Below are 19,979 nucleotides of genomic sequence, written 5' to 3'. Positions count from 1 at the left end.
ATGATAGCAGAAGAATGTGTCTCCTTTCTAAGAAGAATCATTTTTCTATATTTGTTAGTTGTTAGACTCCTAGTCAGAGCAGGAAGTAGAGGAAAAAAAGCAATCTTCTGTCTCTCTCAAACTTACATGAGTGTGACAGTGACACATTATTCACCACATGTCCTATATAGCAAAATATAACATTTTAGCTTTTCATAGTTATTTGACACCCTCTGCAAAATAATTGCCTGGTATATTTTCAATTACAGTCTTAATTATTGATTTTTTTTTTCATTTTAAGTTGGGAAAGTTAAGTTGCCTGATGAAGTTGAAATCTGTCATCCCCAAAGCTAATTGAATCATGAATGTAAACTAACTGAAATATATTGATTTGGTATATGGATACCTTTTTCTTTAGATTCCTTTTCTATTAGAAGTTAGCATAGAGGATATTTCAAAAACAACTACTTGGCTAATGTACCTGTATATGCATTAATCTACTGCCATTTTTCTTCATTTTTTTTTTTTTATTAAGTGTTTATAAATAGTTCTGTTTAGGGCTCAAGAAACCAAACACTGAACTACTTCAAGAATGTTGAAGTCATGAGTATTCACTTCAGTATTTTAAATTCTGTTAAACACCAGAAATTAGCCTGAGTATTTCTAATATCTAGTAGATCTGTCTGAAATAATTTCTTTACCATCTACTATGTCTAAGGAAATAAATATTTCATGTTCCAGCAGCGTGTAGCATCTGTTCACAGCTGTCACACTGTAGACAGCCAACCAGATCATTTAGTTGTGATTTACCAGTGTACAGAGCAAACTCTAAAGCTGGCTGAAAATATTTGGAATTCTGCTGCAAATACTTATATTAATTTGCATCTAATGCAGTGAATTTAAGTGTGTAAATAACGTATGTGAGTAAGGGCTTTGATGATTAGGACTTGGTGTTTGAAAACATACTTAGAGGACTTGGCTAGTTCCCTGTGTTTGTGACATATTAGCTCTTCTACAAGCCAAGGATGCATAGCATGAGTTTTGAAACATCTTGGAGGACAGAAGAGTAAAACATATGCCTTTTGTATGCCTTCTCTGATTTAAAGAGAATATGCAAGAGCTATAAAAGGGATCTATGTCCTCTCCATCTTTGACAGGTATAAGGAGAGGTCATACAATAATTGAGATGTCTATTTGCCAGTTTAGGCTTCCTGCTTCACTAGCTAGCTTGGGTAGTAGCCTCCAAAGAGCTGCAACTCCACTGCATTACACTGCAACCTTTTGTAACAGAGCTGAGTCAAGCCTCAGGTAACAGTAGCTTAATAGTACACTGAATCTGTTCTTTGGATTGTGAGGGACACAGTTACACACATAAGACAACTTCTGTAGTGAAAAAGTCTTTTCTGTAGGTGATCACTTTAAAATAAAAATAACATGCATGTCTGCACAAAACTTGCATTGCAACAGTGATAGATCCTGAAGTCGGTTCTCACCTCTATGCAGTCATTTGACTTCTTTCCTCTTCAGCATCTCATTATTTATACACCTCTGGAAAGGTATAACTAAAAATGTGGACTTGAACCATAGAGGGTAATGAGCCGTCTCTGTTCACAGGTCAGTAGGAACTGAGAATTCCTAGCACATTTCTCACCGTGTAATTTATTTCGATTGGCATTCCAGAGTGGTCCAGAAGTAATTGTTAATGGTTTGAACAGCACCTTTTCTTTTCTTCCATTTTTTTTGTTAACTGTTCTTCAATCTTTACCACTTTGAAAATCTATTTTCAGCAACCTGCTTTCATGGGCTTTATTTATTAGTAGTGCTACTGATAGTTTTATGTATGAGTAAAATGGGAAAGGTAAGTGGCTGACAACACTTAAGAACCACCTAGAGTGTCTCACACAGGAATCAAACCATTTTACTGGAACTGTACTGTTAACAAAAACATACTTAAAGCAGCTTTATAACTTGCTTTTTCCATTTATTTTGTAGTTGTGTGATAAATTGAAGTGACTGGTACCCAAAGATGTCTCCCACACTCCTCATTCTCCACCCATGACAGGCCAACTATAGCTAGGAACAGCTGCCTCATTAATGACTATGGCACAATGGACGAGTTACAAAGTTCCACTAAACTTGTGACCTGAAGTCACTGAAGTGTGTTTAGTTCCTTTAGCATTTCTCATTTAATTTTGTAGATAATAATGGAAAACCAAGATAAGGTTAGGTATCTAAAAACTGACAGCCATATATCATCCTTGGTACAATGGCTGATAACTGTAGTTGTGTATGTGGACTCTGGAGGGGTGATGTACAAGTCTGAGCTGAGTTTTTCCATTGAGGCTAAAAGAGAAGAGTGACAGCAGCTGCAGACCTTTGACACATGAGCCATCATATCTGAAACAAGGTGATCCAATTTCACATACTGCTATGAGAGCCACTGGCCTTATAAATGGTCTCTAGCCTATGTATGTGCATTAGCCAGTGAAATAAACTAAAATAAACTCTTGCTCATCTCTTCTTTTCCTCAAAAGTAAGCCAGCAAATAAGGCTTTTGTGTTCTGAATATAAAATACTGTTCTGCAGAGGTGGTTTTACTAACAAAGGGCTTTTAGATAGATTTTATTATTTTGTGTACTTAGGTAGGATAAAGAGCTTAAACTAATTGGACATCACAGTGCTGGTGATAGAATTCTCTTCCTTTCCATTACACTGAGTGAACACCATCTGTCTATTCACTGCTGAAATAATGTGGCAGCATCCCATTAGATGAAATTAAAATGAAAAATATATCCCTTGATGGATTAACATTAGTATGTAATAATAATAATAGTAATGGCTGATGGCTAGCTGTTCCAAAAAAAAAAAAAGGGCATTCATTACTCCCTGGATTTTTTGGCAGGGGGGCAGGAGCAAGTCTGTAGGACTTCTCTCTCTCTCTCTCTCTCTCTCTCTAACTCTCTCTCTGTATATAAAAAGCCTCTAATATGTTAAGTAAATATCAAATTATGATGTGACTTGAACTTTTTAACACTAATTAAGGAAGTTAAGTTCTTTTTGCTTGTGTGGAGGAAACAAAAGCATGATTAAACTAAATGCAGTATGGTAGGAGATAAGTACATATGAAAAAAAATACAAATCTACTTTCCAGGACCAGTAAAACTATCTTTTTCTGGAAACTAAACATGGGTATGCATGTACATGCCTACCCATTTCCACTAAATGCACTAGAGTATGTGAAGGACATAATCTTCTAGTTAAAACAAATGAAAGTGCTCAGATAAGATTATTTCATGGATTGTCTGAGCAAGGGTTACATCCTTCACCCCAATCCTTTTTTTACCCCAACCATTCTGGAAACAGTACTCAGCATCCAGAATGCAAAAATGTTGATTTAGCAAGATTATGAGTTTCCACTACTGGACTGGTATTCTGAGGAAATGAGGATGCTTTAGGAGATGGCATAGTAGTATTAATTTCTGCATTAAATTTTCAGTGTTCAGATTGTGGCGTGTTAAACAGGTCTTGAAAAAAACTAAACTGAAGTGTGTTAGTTTTTTTTCTTTGCTAACAAATATGCTTACTCTGTTTCAGCTCAGAGAATCGTTTAAGGATCTCAAGAAGAAATTCAACAATTTAAGGTTTAACTATATGAAGAAAAGTGAAAAAGCTCGAAATTTGAAAGTACTTAAAATACAGATTCAGCAAGTTGATACATATGCAGAGAAAATACAGGTAATAGTAATAGGTTTAGTCATAGTGAAGGTGTCGCCACTGGTTGGATTGTTGTGGTCTGAGCCAAGCAGATCAGAGGAGATGAACATGTATTGTGAGCTTCCCTGTTACTCAGCTTTATATCCTTGCCCTGTCTCAGTCACTAAGACATTTTTAATTGTTCTGTTCCTTTTATTCTTCCCTTTCCTTAAATGAAATTATCTCAGTTCCTGACTTCTCAACATTCACTTCTTTTATCCTCTACTATTTTCCTATATAACCTTGTATTCTTGCCTCTGTTCCTTCACAGTATGTGACCTAGTCTTCCCTCTCCTTAGAGAAAATAAAATAAAGCAAATACTCCCTCAAAATCAAGAATAAATGTTCACATAACCTAACTTGCATCTGTCTACTTTCTTGTCTTTCTCGTTTCATCATCTAAGTGTTCAGAACCTTTTTCTGCATCCATTGCCTGGAGCTGATCATGTTCATTACCACCTTAGAGCCCTGCTAGCCTCGCTCATTGTTTGCATACACCAGAAACTCTTCTTCCAAAGCCTCCAGTGACCTTTTTAGTTGCCAGTTAGAAGAAGCATGTTGTGTTTTGCTTGTCCTGCCAGTGTCTTCCTTCATTTTTTTTTTTTTTTACTTTATACGTTTAGTACCTTCTGTGACTATTTTTGCTATTTGTTTTGTTTTCATCAGCTATTCCTTTCACAACTTTTTTTTTTTTTCCCTCTCGATTTCTTGACAATTTCATCCACAAATGCAAATTCAAGTCACAGCATCACTGAGGTTGGAAGGAACATCTGGAGATCACGAGTCAGTTACAAAGGGTTGCTCTGTGTCATGTCCAGCTGAGTTTTGAGTATTTCCAGCAATGGAGACTCCACAGTCTCTGTGGGCAAGCTGTTTCACCCTCAGAGTAATAATGATGTTTAAAAAGTAAAGGGGTTTTAATTTTTTTTTTTTTTTCCTTAAACAGAATTCCTTGTATTTCAGTTTGGGTCCATTGCCTCTTGTCTTTTCACTGAGTACCACTGGAATGAGCCTGACTCTGTTTTGTTTACTTCCTCTCATCATGTTTTTATATGCATTAATAAGATTCACCTTTAGCCTTCCCTTCTCCAGGTTAAAAAATCCCATCTCTTTTCGTCCATGCTCAGTCATTCAGTCACCTTTGTGGCCCCTTGCAGAAATTTCTCCAGTATGTCCAGGAATTTCTTGTGCTGGGGAGCATGAAGTGAACGTAGAACTACACATGTAGCCTCCCTACTGCTATGTGGAAGGGAATCACCACTTCCTTTGACCTACTGGCAAGACTCTTCCTGCCAGTGTACATCCTTATTAGTGTACATGTAGAGAGTTCATAAAATACTTTCCTACTTTTTAAAAAAGTCTTCTTTTACAAATAAAAATCAAGGACCTGTCTTTTTGCATCACTTTGCAAAGCTGCTAACACAATGAAGTCTTGATCAACTGTCAAGACCATTGTTCCCAGGATATAAAATACATAAATGTATATATTTATACCATCTTATCCTAAAACTTAGAGGTCATGTTTTTATCAGACATCATAAAGTACTGGTATGAATACTTGTTCCACTTGGTCTTAGGGATTATGCTAGATTGTCACTGATATCACATCAACACTTAAACAACATGTTAATATTCTAGATCATAAATAATTGTGATGCTTAAATTGACTTGTATTTAGTCAAAGACCCCAAAGGCTAAGTAGTAATTTTTCATCTGCAGATTCAGTTGGAGTTATTTTCATCATAATCCCATGTTTTATTACTACAGATATTTCCTTGTTTTTAAGCTGAAAAATGTAACTCAATTCCACCTTTAATAAATGTAGTCTGCATCTGATTTTAATCAGCATTGTAGGCGTCTTCCAGTTTATCTTAATTTTTGAAAAAGGAGCTTGTAATTTTTGAAACACAGGACAACAAATTAGGTTTGTGTGGGTTTTCTTTTTTTTTTTTTCTTTCTTTTTTTAAACGAAAACCATTTTTGTTGTGATATTTAACATTGCTGCATCTTTTAAACAGATTCTTAAGAAGAAGATGGACAATTTAGAGAAGAAAGTCATTGGCTCTGTAGGAAATGAACTTAATGCTAAAGTTAGAGTCCCCTTGGGGTCAGTTAGTGACTTACAGAAACAGCTGAATGACTTCAGCAGAGTTGTGGAGGATTACAAGCAAAATCTGGATCTCATGGAGGATCTGCAACAGATGATGGAAGAGGTACTAGTAAACCTGAGATCCCCACTGTGTCTGTAAAAATGATACAGAACTGTGATAGATAAAAGTGCTTATATCTACTTCAGGTAAAATACGTGGCTTCCAATAGTAGTAGATTGGTAAAAATTTGTGTTTTCTTATATTTTTTTCTTTGTAACTTTGTGGAGAAAAAGGAGGCGGGGGTGGATGGGACAGGAAAAGGGGAAGAGGGGTGAGAAATATTAACCATGGCCATATTCTTGAAGTGCTATGCACACAACTGGGACCTCCACATCCATGTGACTTTCATAGTAATTCAGAATATCTATGATCACACTTCTGAGCTCATTTTCTCTAAGTAAATTCTGACACAAGACAGAAAGTGCCTTAAGGCCCTTCTTGATAGCTATCAAACCACAAGAGCCAGGTTATCACAATACCCACTTTGTTAGTCTACAGGAAGAGCTGGCTGTGTGGTATGTAATTCTGGAACTGAAATGTAAAATATCCAGTTCCCTAAAAACAACGTATAATTTTTTTTTTTAATAGACTTAATTGTTAATTATGTGTATATTTTTTGTGAACTGCAGTCTAAGTCTTTTTGGAGACTTCTCTATTTTAATGTGTCTGAGGACTGCCTCATGCATTGCCTTTGTTTAAATTAAAATAACTTTGTAACAGTATTGTCCTTCTTGCCACAAAGTGTTGGTGCATCTGCTGTGAGGTAATTACATTCCTTGTTATCATTGTTTATTTTTAGAAGTAACGCTGTTCTTATCTCCAAAGTGGTCTAAATGCATGACAAATTCCCTTAATGATGCATCACAATACCAAAGTTTTGTTTGAAACATGTTTTCCGTGTCCTGTGATCTAATCAATGTGTCATTTCATATATTATTAGCAAAGCAATATGTTACCATTTGTTGCACATTTAAATTCTTAAACTCTCTCCACATCCTTCCAGAGAAATATATTCTTTTGTGGAGCTAATAATTTCAGATTACCTTTTTTTTTTTTTTCTATTTAACAAATAGGCCCAGTCTTAAATATTGATTTTAATGGCAGTTAAAATTGGTGATTATTAGATGCTTGTTTTAGTGATGCAATACAGATGATAATGAGTGAACGTCAGACTCTGGCCTCCTCTTAGTATTGTTATACCAAAAATGCTTATTAAGCTTTATTTATGTTTTTTAAAGCCCGTTCTTGTCAGTAGAAAGATTCCCAGCAACACTAATGGTTGCTGAGAACAAAAAACCTGTTTGCTAGTACACTAAGTCTAAGCAACCTTGCTGTCCTTACAGAGTTATAGCTGTGGCTGTGATGTTTGTCCAATGACTCAAGGGATAGATGAGATGGAAAGAACTCAGAAGTAAAACATGTTTATAGAACTGTTAACTAATAACCTCACCGTACTTACAAGGACAGGATGTATTTAGTGTTTAAAGAAAATTTAACATCTATTAATATTTGAAGTAGCATTGGTAATGAACAAATGCTTTTGCAGGTTAAACTAAAATCAGAAAATTTAAGACCTACTGTATGTCACTGATTGTGGAAAGTCTAAGAATACTCCAGTTTGTTCTACAAAAGCTTGAATGCTGATAACAATTCATTATAATGTAGTGGTTTTATCCCTTAGTGTCAATTTTGGTTTGAAGATGTGAGTGCAACAGTTGTTCGAGTGGGCAACTATTCTGCGGAGTGTAAAACAAGAGAAGCAATAGAGACTCTCTACAAGCAATTCAATAAGTTTATTGAGCCTGCAGTGCCTCAACAAGAAGAAAAAATTCAGCAGATTGTAGACCTTGCTAAACAGTTATATGGTGAGGAGCTGATAGTGTACTGTGGGGGAAAAAATACAATAACTTAAGATGGGAGGAACAAGATTCTTAAATTTATTCATTTAAGAAGAAAATTCCATGGAGTTTAAAAACCAAATGTTGTTATACAGTATTGACTGGAAGAGGTGAAGGATTTTTGAAGAAATATTTTTAAAATATGAAATTACTCAACAGTCTGGTAGTTTCTTGCTATTTCTGTACAGCCTGACTTCACCTTGAAATCAAAGTGTGAATGTCCTTGTATTATTTATGAGCTTGGAATTGAGATTTCATGGCTTATGCTATTTCATAACAGGCAAGCTTTTGAAGTCAAACTATATTGCAGTGATATACCTCAGTGCTGAGTGATTCTTTTACATTATCACTGTGAATAACTAGTGGTGGTGGACTGCCAACTTTCTTAGGCATTTTATTAAGAAAAAAAAAGTAGATTGTTATGTAAATATCGTATTTGCAACTATATTGATTTGCAATATTGTTGACCAAAAATAATGGTCAACAAACTTCAGGTTTTGCTTTTTACCTCAGTCTTGTTGAAATTGGTGAAGTTATTTTATCCAAAGAGAAGGTGGCCATCCAAATGTGCAAGGATACTGTGTTAGTCTATTAATTTGAGTAGTAAATCTGAAAAAAATTCAAGAAATTGTGCTTTTAAATTCCTTTACTTTGTTGTTGAAAAGCCTACTTAGGGAGAACAGATTATTCTTCTTTCTCTCTCTCTCTTTCTCTCTCTCTCTCTTTTTTTTTTTTTTTTTTAAATCTTCTCAGTATTTTAAACATTCTGGTCTGTAGGAAAGGAGGTGGCAGAATGGATTCTTGACACCAACACTGGGAAAAAGAAGCTGTTTTGTGTTTAAGTTATTACACAGGAAAAAGCTTCTCCATCCTGCCTTTGTTTTGTATTTCTTTTAACAGGGATCTAAGTGCTTCCTAGCTGTATAATAAGGCAAGTAGTTTAGGAGACACTTTATGAGGTCAGCATCTTTTAAAGCAGTATCACTAACCAAATAGAAGTAATTTTGTTCAAGAAGCCAAACATGCAGCAACAGATGATCCATCTCAAGTAAGCTAGTAAGAGGTAGGAAAGCACATTGCTGTGAGTCACAGAACTCCTTGAGCAAAAGAAGACAGAAAAATTATGTTATTGTAGTCTATTTGGATTACAAAGCACATTGATGGTTACGTATCTATTTGAGGCATTCTGTTCAACTTTCATGTTGTTTAACCTTGTAGGTATTGAAGAAGGAAGGAAGTATGTTGAAAAAGCCATACTGAAGTACGAAGAAGTCATTAATTCTGTTGATGAGTTGTGTAGATCTCTGAGAGAACTTAAGAAGATTAAGGTATTTTTTTTTAATCTGGAGAATGTATTGCATCTACATCAATTTATCAGGCTTAGTGTCCGAATTAGTTCAAGTGAGGATCATGTATGGCAGTATGAAGCATTTCTTAATTTTTCACTTTTTCAATAATGATTGTAATGAATCAAAGAAAAGTTACTTGCTTGTGAAAAGTATTCCTCCTAGGTTGCTTTTTCTTGACTTCTTTCAGAACTGTTACTGCTTTCAAGTAACCTTTAGGGGAAAATGTCACAATTGCCTTGAGTATTTAGACAAATACTTATTTTTTTATTTCTTCTCGATACTGTAATATACATAACTATTAAATCTATAAAATGCTAAGCAACCTAACTTGGTTCCCTGTTGGAAAAATCATCCCAAAAAACCACGCTGTGTTAAAAACTAAGTAATTTAATTTGGAAAAGCATGGCTCATAACATAACTGTTAATGAGAACAATAACATTTTTACTTTCATATTCTGATAAGCTTCTATAAGTGTAATTAAGTGTAACATCTCAGCTGAGGAGAAATTTTGGAAGACAGCTGTGAGGGATAAATTTCTCTAATAAAAACTCTGTATATTCCAATCCCCACTCTAAAAGAATTACATCAAAAATCTCCCATAAGTTGTAATAGCTGATGGATTCATCCTTCTGTGAAGGTGGAAGAATTAAGATGCTTTAAATATGCTGCTTTTGTTAATGTTGAATGTTGTTTCGGGTTTAGTTTTGTTTTTTTTTTTTTAATGGAATTATACTATTAGAACTGATGAACACTCAAATTTTTTATTAATACACTTAAAAGCAATAGGAAATGCCAAAAATATAAATGAGTTCCAAAAGTCTTTAGGTGAATTGAAAGAAGGCTTTGCCTTACACTGTGACCACAAGGAAACTTCAATATAAATGCTAGTTATCTTCTTCAAAGTTCTTCTCCCAATCCATGTGTTACATAAATGCTATTGTACACAGAATAGTAACTCCAGGGTCTGTCAGAATAGGGCTTGAACCTTTGATCTTTTTGACTAACTCATCATAACACGTACCTTTTCAAGAGAAGTCGAATTTCAAACTAACTGTAATATTTTATTTTGAGTAATTTTACTAATTGCAAAGTTATCTTTAACAGAATTGTTTGGAGAATATTGTTTTTACACAGAACCACCCAAACCCTTTACTGATGGCTTTAACCTTAAATTTAGATAATTATTTTAAAAACTCAGTCAAAAGAAACATTATCAAAAAATGGTATTTTCTGCAAGAGATGGTAGTTGTGCAACTTCTAAATGAAGGTTGAGGGAGTGTTTTTTTTTATAATATGTAGTGAACTGAGATTTTAAAACTAGTATTCTTATTGAATATTTCCAGAATATCTCAACCGTCAATGTTTGTGTCTTATGACAAATAAATCATTCAGCAAATTTCACAAATAGGTGCCATGAGTATGGAATACCATCCAGTTTAACTTTCTGTCATTTTTAAAGCATAGCAAATTATGGGGAAATGTTGTATTGCACTATCTTTCCTTATTTTACATGGGTGTTGAATGTCAGAAGAGAACAACTCTTGGATTTTTCAAGTGAATATATTTAACAGATTATGCAGAATTTTTCACTTGTTTAGTGCTAGAATGGAAAATTAGTAATGCTGAATTTATTTAGGACTGTAACTTTTGGATGGACAGCTAAAGATGTGAAAGTCACAAAAGAGTAACTGTAAGACTTCTGAGTTTCCTTACGTTGTACTGCTGTGAATGTTCTTTGAAATCTGTAGATTTCTTTCATTACAGTTTTAAACAACTCATGAAGTCTTCATAAAATATAATATGTTTGTCCAGATTTCTGTTATGTAAGTATTTTGTAACCAGTTGTTAAGTCTTTCAGGCTTAAGCTGGAAATAAGTATTAGCCAAAAGGAAGAGTGAAATAGCTGATCTAAAGTGGAGTTAACTACATTGAGTGGTTGTGGACTGTCCAGGTGGGAGGCTGGATGAGGGAGGAAAACAAGAACAAATGCAAATTCTGTCTGGTTGTGTTTTATGCTTAGAAAGTATTCTCACCTTTCCAGCTTTTAGGCAAATCTTAACATTCTAGAGACTCACAAATGTTTCTTTGCTCCCTGAAACTGTTTTCCTGGAATCCTGAAAACTTTTTGGAATTGTTGTTTATCCTCTTTTTTTTTTTCCTAATAGTGTCACTTTCTTAGTCCTTTGTTATGCATTACTTACCTGGGGTACATATTCCTCAGATTCTTTACCAACCACTTGAGTTCTTCAGCCTTTGGTGTCCTAAACTTTCCTTGCTTCAGTTTTGAGAAATATTGGGTTTGCTTGTCCAGGAATGAATGAATCAGATTGTGCTGCATATTTTTGCCATAAGCAATTTATACGTGTGCTAATGACAACTTTCAGATAAGATGTTGCTTATTTTTTTCTATTCTGTTGTACAGAGCATGTCTGTGTGTAGCTAACAATTACTACCTTCTGTTGTGTATAAGCTTAATTAATTTTCTCTTCACATGACAGAAAGATGAGTTTTCTGAAGAGTTGGTTACTGTTCAAAAAGAAGAAAATGGTCAAGAAGCATGTGAGATTGTTATTAAAGACAAAGCAGAGGAACAAAAGGAGCAGGTTAGATTTTTACTTTATTTAACTAGAACTTTGCTTCCTAAAAGGCTTTGTATATGGCTAGAAAGTTTCTTACTTTTCAGTCTTGAAGCCTTCCTCAAGATGGATATTATCAGTGTAATCTTGGTAATTTCTCTATTTTTTTTAGTTAATCTTTTGCCTTCTAATCAATCAATGTATGCTTCCCCACGGATTTTACTTTTTTAGTTTTCTTTTTAGTTACCTGTATACCTAATTTTCTTTTCTAAAATTAATATTATTTTCATACTCTTTTACCAATTTTCCTTTGGTCCTGTAGCCACAGCATTCTTGATGCAGATGTCTTCCTTGTGACCATTCCTCCTTCCTCAAGGGAGAGCACAGTCTGCTATCTCCTTTATAATAAGGCTTAAGTAAACATAGGAAGTAATAGAAGAGACTGCTAATAGTATTTCCCAGAGACTTAGTATTTCTGTAACCCCTAGAGACAAGCCATGAAAGTATTTGATTTATAAGTAATATGCTATGAGAGAAGCCTTGTAGCTCAGAATTTGAACTAAGTAACAGTGGAAATTAGGATTCTTTGTTGAATCATTAACATCTTCATCGGGGGGGGGGGGAAAAGGTTTTCATTCAACATTTTTCTTTCAGATGGCATCAGATAAATCTCTTACAAATTTTGAAAGCATTACTGAGAAGAGAAACAATACTCTGTCTTCTACCAACACTAAACAGGTATCTACTGTTCATGTTTTGGTTTTTTTTTTAAGAATCAAATTGCTGGGCATTGTTGTGTACTCTCAAAGGAATTTTAGTCCTTAACTGATTGCCTGTGAAAAGTGATACATATTGTTACAGATTGGAGGACTTTGCTTGTCTTCTCATGTACAGTATTACAAAAATCCAGTGCAAAACAAGCACAGAATTGCTTCAGGTTTGCAACAGTCTGAATAACAGAAATGCAGTCATGGCAAAACCAAGACAGAACACAACTACTGCTGTCAGTAGTTCAGTATGACATAATATCACAGGTTTTCTATTCTACTCTTGGTACAGCATCACCTCACAGATAATTGGCTGTACTATTGGTACGACATAGCAAATAAGTAACAGAACGCCTCATCAAATAGTTGTCTTCACCATCACCTCAAAACACTTACATTTCAGTTGGCAAAATTCCATGCAGCAGAGATTACAAGTAGGTTACAAAGTATGGACTGTATGTTGAGGACAATGCACAAAAGGAAACTAGATAGTAAAACACTGGGTATGTATTTAGAATGACAAAAATCCTAGAAGACACGCATGATTTATTCATAAATGAACATGAAAAGTTCCAAAGTGACAATGAATAAATGTAGTCTTAGAAATACATGCACTACAAAACCAGACCTATGTTTTATGAATTTGATTCCTTTAGCTTACAGAACATTTTGAAGCCCTGCGATCCTGAACGTAAATATAAATAATTTACAATGTGAAATATTCTGGTAAATTGGAGTGGGTGGTAATATGTCTAAGTCTTTAGACAGGTAGGATACGTTTGTTAATTGATTTAGATCTCCAGAATTTCTGTTTTTCAAGATGATAGCATAGACCAATACTACAAGGCATCAAATCGTGATTTCTGTAGAAATTCACCTAAAATTAACATTCCCTTCAGTTCAATACAGAATGTCCCATAATTTGCTGCTGAGTCAAAATTGAGCCAAATTAATTTTGTTACTTCCATTCCAAGACAATGGGAGGTTCACCGTTGACTTGGAACCCCCATTTCACTTAAAATTTTGTGACTGTTCTGAAGAGCCCATAGCCCTGTTTAGTATTTTGCTAGGCCATAGCTTTCCAGTCCTGGTCAGCCTGTGTCGCAGCTGCCAAGGGGAGAAGGACAGGGTATGCGAAACAGGCGATATCAGATGTGAGGTATGTCAGCTATGATGCCTCCACCCTTTTCATCACTCCATACTTCACTTAAAGAAGTAGCAGGTTCTTCTCCCTACAGCTTTTCTGTCTGTCATGTCTATCCTTTCTGAGAAAAGACCTGGCCCATGCCCAGCTTCTTGTCTAATAGGCCAGAATTCTCTAATTCTGTCTGTACTTCTGCAAGCTGGTTTTGCAGTATTAATTTGCTTCAGTAGTAAATATTACCCTCTAAAAAGTGCCTGGGCCTTCTTGTGGCATGTTCATCCTCAAGGTTCTTTGATCCCAGGTGGCACATCAGGGCTGGAAGCCCTCATGTTGCCAAAGCCTGTCTGACAGCTTTCTCACTCACTGCCCACCTGTCATTCTTTTCCCCAGCATTTTCCCCAGGATCTTTTTCCAGCAATGGCTGAAATAACTCCCTTCAATTCTGTGTTCTCTTCATGAGGTGACCCTGAAACTGGCAAAACATTCCTGCACTAAGATCCTAGTTTAATCACTGGCAGATTCCAACATTGTTGTAGTTACCCAAGTGTGTGCCACTGTGTATGCATGTGCATAGACTCCTCAATAGATAAAGCTAATCTGGACCATTGATTTCATTCAAGCAGTAGAGAATGGCTATTCAGAAATTTTGACCTATCTTTTTTAAATATATCTGCTTAGAATTTAACATTCTAAGGAATGTTGCACTTCCTTGATCTTTAATCAGATTTAGTTTATTAAATTTGTTTGTGCAGTCAGACCAAAACAGCAAGAATTTGCTACTGAAGTTCCTATTAAAGCTTCATTTGAGAAAGACTTTCAAATGTGATCAGGCTTAAAACTGAGAGTTACTTAGAACCATGCTGATAGGATTTAAAAGAGCTGGATAACAGTCAAATTTGCAAGCCCTAGAAAAATATATTGTATGAGTGCATTTTAATTAACCTTTAAAAATAACATTTTCTTAGGAACAGTTTGCAATTAATTAGTGCACTGGTTAAAAAATAAAAAATTGGATATGTGCAGAAGGAACAAGTAGCTCAATATTTATTGTTTTCTGAGTAATTGGAAAATTTGACACATTTCACCAAATTGGAAAGTCAATTATAATTTATCAAGTTTATATCCAAAATATATTAATGACATATATTCATACTGAAAGACACTTTGGGGTTAGTGTTCATTAGGGGATGCTTGTGGAAAATGCAGTTAATACCAAAACTTGAACTTACAATTTAATTCAAGTATTTAGTAAAATAGAGTAAAATCCCAACTTTCTTTCCATCATTCTTTCATGAATCTGTCATGAATCATGTGGCTTTGAAATAGCAAATGTGTTAACTTGGAAAAACGTCCGCATTAAAACCACCATATCTATAGGACCAGGGCACATGTAATTGCTTCTTTTTTACTACACACTTTTTGTGCACTGATTATTAGGCTATATTTAGAGCAATAAAGCAAAAAGAAAGCTGAAAAAAATGTGCAACTGCACTTTCATACTGGATACTGCCAAAGAGACCTGATTGGAAAGCAATGACATCCAGTGTATCATACAGTTGATTTGAGTGAATAGTTTAGAGGTGATAGAAACATTGCTTAGTAGATTACATAGTTTTGTATAGAACTCAAATAATATGTTATTTTTAGACATTAACACCTTTGCTGAGAGCTGTGGCACAAATGAAAGAGGCCTGAATTGAATATGTGGTTAGGCATCTATATAAAAATCAAAAGGCAGCAAAATAATAAATCAAATAATGTCTTTGATACTTTGTGATTAAAATTAAGACAGTCATGCCACATCCATTTTTTTTTTCTGACATGTAATGAGAGGGATTTATAAAAAAAAAAATTCTGGATCCAAGATAATATAAAAAGAATTTTACCGTTGGTTATATTACTTAATATTTGAATGAGATCTTGAATGACCTAGCAAAAAATAAGGGAAATATAAAATGCTTGGAAAATATCTTAAAGATGTTGGTTTAATTCTGTAACTCTCCAAAATGACTGGTGATTCTCTTAGAGTTGCATTCCAGTAACTTAGCTGCTAATATATTTTTATTGCTATGTAACTGTTTCCCATTTAGATGTAATCAGGCCACCTGCTTCTCCACCTTCCCCTTGCAAATGCTCTTAGGAACAGCACCTACAGGAAATCCATAGGTTGTCCTTTGTAGAATGGGACACTTTTTCTTTTATTGTTGCTTTTTAAATAAATGCTTACATTTATTTTAATAATACCTGATAGAATCTATCCAAAGAATTTCAAGTTCCAATTAGCTGCTGCAAAATATTCTGATTAATTATCCTTCTCTACATAATTTCTTCTGCTTCTCAGAATGCATTAAACTTAATTAGAAGAAATATTTTGAATATTTCTGCTGGTTTCTGCATGAAAAGGCAATGCATAGAAAGATAACTCATTCTCTCGCTTTCATTTTCTTTTTTTCCCTTCTCTTCTTTCTCCTCCTAATTTAAGGGGAGGAATAAATTGGCTGATATTCCAATTATCTGTCCAGCGGGTGAGGATCTCGTTTCACAGGATACAGAGCTGTCATCTTCAGCCAAAGAGGATAGTTCACAGGCTGAATTCCTGGCAGAAGAAGTAGCCTCTGGAGATGAATATGAGTGTACATCACCTGATGATATCTCTTTGCCACCGCTTTCTGAGACACCAGAATCCAACCTCTTGCATTCTGAAACAGACCTAGAAGAGCAGTGCTGCTGTAGTTCTCATAGTCTGCATGTCAGTTCCTGTAGCTTGCAAATGCAGAAAAAAGCTGGTATTAAAAGAGTGATGGAAGCATCTGATCTTTTAACAAATTCTGCTTATGCTGATGCTACAAATAATAGAATGGAAAGTCCACCAGATCAGTTTGAGAAGTTTTGTATCTCTTCAGCAGAGTCTGGTCCAAAAGTCAGAGCAGTCTCTCATTTGACTTGTAGCTTACAAGGAACATGTGAAGCTAGCGCAGCTTCTTGCAGTATAAATGCCCAACCAGTATATAGCATGCTGAGTGAAGTGTGCAAAACACATTTGCAACACCTTGAACTTTGTAAAAGCATGGCAAAAACACAAGAACAATTGCATGGCTTGAATAACTGTATTAAAACCCAGGAGAGGCTGCATGCTTTGCCTGATGGATTCTCAGGTCTCGTGTTTCAATCAGATGCCACCAGAAGCTCTCAGAGGCAGATGGTCACCCGAGAAGAGATTAAAAGTTCATCAGAAAAGAACAGCATGGCCAGCCTAACTGGACAGGTGCCTAACTTCTCCCAGCTTCTGTCTAACAAAACCGTCATGGAAGGTTCTCCAGTAACTTTGGAAGTAGAAGTAACGGGATTCCCAGAGCCTACACTGACATGGTGGGTAGCTTATAATGAGAAGCAGTAAATATACCTATTAAGAAACCTAGACCCTTTATAACCAAATTAATTAATCTGTAAACTAGAATAAATGGTTTGTATCCTTTCTCTTCAACACTTGTGCATGATTCCCACCTTCAAAATTACTTTTGACTATTAACCTACTTGGAATAATCTCTCTGTAATTAATTTTATGAATAATGACAGCATCAAACTACTGCAAGCATACACAATCTTTTTTAAACAAATATGTCATATAGTATTTATATTCTGGAATATGACATTCCACTTGTTCAGTAATTTCCTAACAGAAATGCACACTCCAGACTTAGTCACCTGCATTTTCTCAGTATCTTGGTGCTATATATGGATGGAAAGACACATAAATGTACATGTACACTGTAATATATATATAGTCACTACATATACATAGACACAAATATATATGTATGTGAGAGTTACTTGTCAAAAACTGGACAGACTGCAGGTTAAAAAGATCTCCTAAATATCTGCACTAAGAGAAGCAGTTGTATACATTTATATCTCAATGTTTTTATTCTCTCTCTCTCTTTCAGTTGCTGTATCTCTGATTAGATTGCTTTATACTGCATTTGTGAAAAATACAGATAATGTAATATAAACATCTTTTAACATGACTTTTTAAAATTCACTGCCAAAGGAAATAGGGACTGAAAGAGAGGCAGGATTTCAAGATTTTGAAATAGTCCTCTATTTTTGGTAGTAGTCCTCTAAGTGTAGATATATTTTCCTAAAATATTACCTCATTTGCTATTTCTCCACTTATTCCATTAGACTTTCACAATGGAAGACTTTATTTTAATGTATTAAAATTAGATATATCTCTTACTGGAAACATTTTGTTGTTAAGTTTATTATTACACATATAAAGAATTAGGCAAACTATAACCTTTTAGTAAGCTGAATTTTATTCTATGACACTGAGGAAAATACTGGACACTGCAACCTTGCTGCTATGCTGTGTTGGTATCAATAAAGTTACAGTGTTTTAAATCTTGGTATTCTGTCCTTTGAGGGATATGATGGTGAAAAAAGGTACCTTCAATTTTATTTTATTGTAAGAAAGTATTAATTTAGCTCAAAACTACATACACTGTTGATACATGGTCTTGTAAAGCAAATAACATTCAACTGAAAACATTTCTCAAATTAGAAATTTATGAAAACAGAGAAAAAAAGGGAGAGCTTTGTGACTAAAAATTCACCAATACCATGCATTATGTACAGATGGAAACATTTTTTGGTTGTATGTTTTGGGTACATGTGGAAAAACACTTCTGTGTTTGTGTAAGGTTAAATGTAGCTTATATATTCAGTATTTCAGCTGTTATATTCAATACCAATTCACAGTGACAGATCCTCAGGTGTTAGAATACGACACCAGTTGTCAGAACTAACTCCTGATGCATTTTTTCGTCCTGTTAGATGATGTGAATGGAGTAAATATTAAGTGGGCTGGGGTCTTTGTCTGTTATTTTTATGGCAGACACGAGTTCAGAGAGTTAGTACATTACTTACACATCTTAAGAGCCTGTTAATGAGTTGAGTGTGGATTGACTCAACCCCTTATTAGCAAAAATGTTTCAGCACAAATCTGAGGCCTTTGTGCTGCTCTTTCCAATACTGCAGTGAGGTAACTATTGAAAACCATTTTCAGAACCACATTTTCCAGTACTAAGAATGTATTATCCAGCAATTTGAATTGTTTTAATATTCATCCATATTCACGACTAACTGTAAAGCTGAGGAGAGAGAGCACAGCAGTGAGCTCTGTCTCTTGTCAGGGTAGTGTTACAGAGGTTGTCTGAATTTGCAAAGCTCTGTTGTCATACAGTGATATATATCTGACTTCAAAACTGAATCTCTGCTTCAGGTACAAGAAGGGACAGAAATTGACTGCAGATGAGCACTTAAAGCTTTTGCAAAAGGAGACAAAGCATACTTTGTTCATTCAGAAGGTGTGTGATAAAGATGCTGGCCTCTATGTTGTTCGTGCTAAAAATTTGAACGGCACTATCTCCTCAAGTGCCATTCTCCACGTGACAGGTAACAGGCCACCTATTAAAAGAATAGACTGGATAATGGTGTGTGTTCTTTATATTAGTGTATCACTAATGTACTGGCTATTCACAAAATAAGTACAATGTTGACTGCACTGAACTTAATTCTCACATGCTAAGACAACATTAAATTTCTTTTCATAGGCTGCATCTTTCACAGTCTCTCTCAAACCACTTTTATGTCACACTCAATATATTGCTTGTTTCTTTAATACCAGTATTATGTGCTTACTCTTCTTTCTCATAATGATGTTGAGGAAAAAATTACAAAGTTTTTCTGGGCAGAGTTTTACTTTCTTACAAAATGGATAAAAGAAACCTTTTTAATTGTTATAGTTATTAAATGTCAAGATACACCTTGGTAGAGTGCTCAGATCAATTTATATTTTATTATATGCCTTTTTTTGGGAGGGTCTTGAAATGTTTTTTGAGCATTGAATGTATCATTTACAGCAACATACTTTAACAAATATATATTTGTAGGATAAAGCTTCTTAGTAAAGGAATCATACCATTCACGATTGCAGTGGCATAGGTCAGATTTAAATCTGTCTCAGCCTGGCAGATAATCTCCACAAATGAAAGCTGCAGTAGTTCCAGTTAGAGGTGAGATCATCTGCACTATAAAGATTTGACCCAGAATCATCAGAAGTTGTGTAAGTGGCACCTAGTATACAGTAGACCAAAATCCCAGATGTTTACAAAATGAGATGTTCCAACATACCAGTCTGCTTAGGTAGATGCATGTGATATTTTCTCTGCTTTCTTATAAAAGTAAGGATATAAATACTTCTAATAATACACTACAGTGTTAGTATCAGACAGGAAAGATAATAGTTTATAAAGTAAGGATTTGTGCATGTTTAAAAGTTTAACATGCTGAATTCAAACAGA

At 34.9% G+C, this 19,979-nt stretch overlaps 1 protein-coding gene across 1 annotated transcript in view; it reads left to right on the top strand.

Moving 5' to 3' along the window:
• Window positions 1–19,163, top strand: part of CCDC141 (coiled-coil domain containing 141) — a gene marked incomplete at its 5' end in the record, with an annotated part of 43,297 nt that extends 24,134 nt beyond the window's left edge. Inside the window, 7 exons of the mRNA XM_008937243.1 lie at window positions 3,574–3,714; window positions 5,751–5,945; window positions 7,564–7,747; window positions 8,999–9,108; window positions 11,629–11,733; window positions 16,100–16,986; window positions 18,899–19,163. Of these exons, the coding sequence (XP_008935491.1) occupies window positions 3,574–3,714; window positions 5,751–5,945; window positions 7,564–7,747; window positions 8,999–9,108; window positions 11,629–11,733; window positions 16,100–16,986; window positions 18,899–19,163 (1,887 nt within the window). The remainder of the gene's footprint in view (window positions 1–3,573; window positions 3,715–5,750; window positions 5,946–7,563; window positions 7,748–8,998; window positions 9,109–11,628; window positions 11,734–16,099; window positions 16,987–18,898) is intronic.
• Between the last annotated feature and the right edge of the window lie 816 nt (window positions 19,164–19,979).

This window comes from Merops nubicus, unplaced genomic scaffold (genome assembly GCF_000691845.1).
Source record: "Merops nubicus isolate BGI_N331 unplaced genomic scaffold, ASM69184v1 scaffold43023, whole genome shotgun sequence".
In the NCBI taxonomy this organism is placed as follows: Eukaryota; Metazoa; Chordata; class Aves; order Coraciiformes; family Meropidae; genus Merops; species Merops nubicus.
This window is presented reverse-complemented; position numbering and strand designations above follow the sequence as displayed.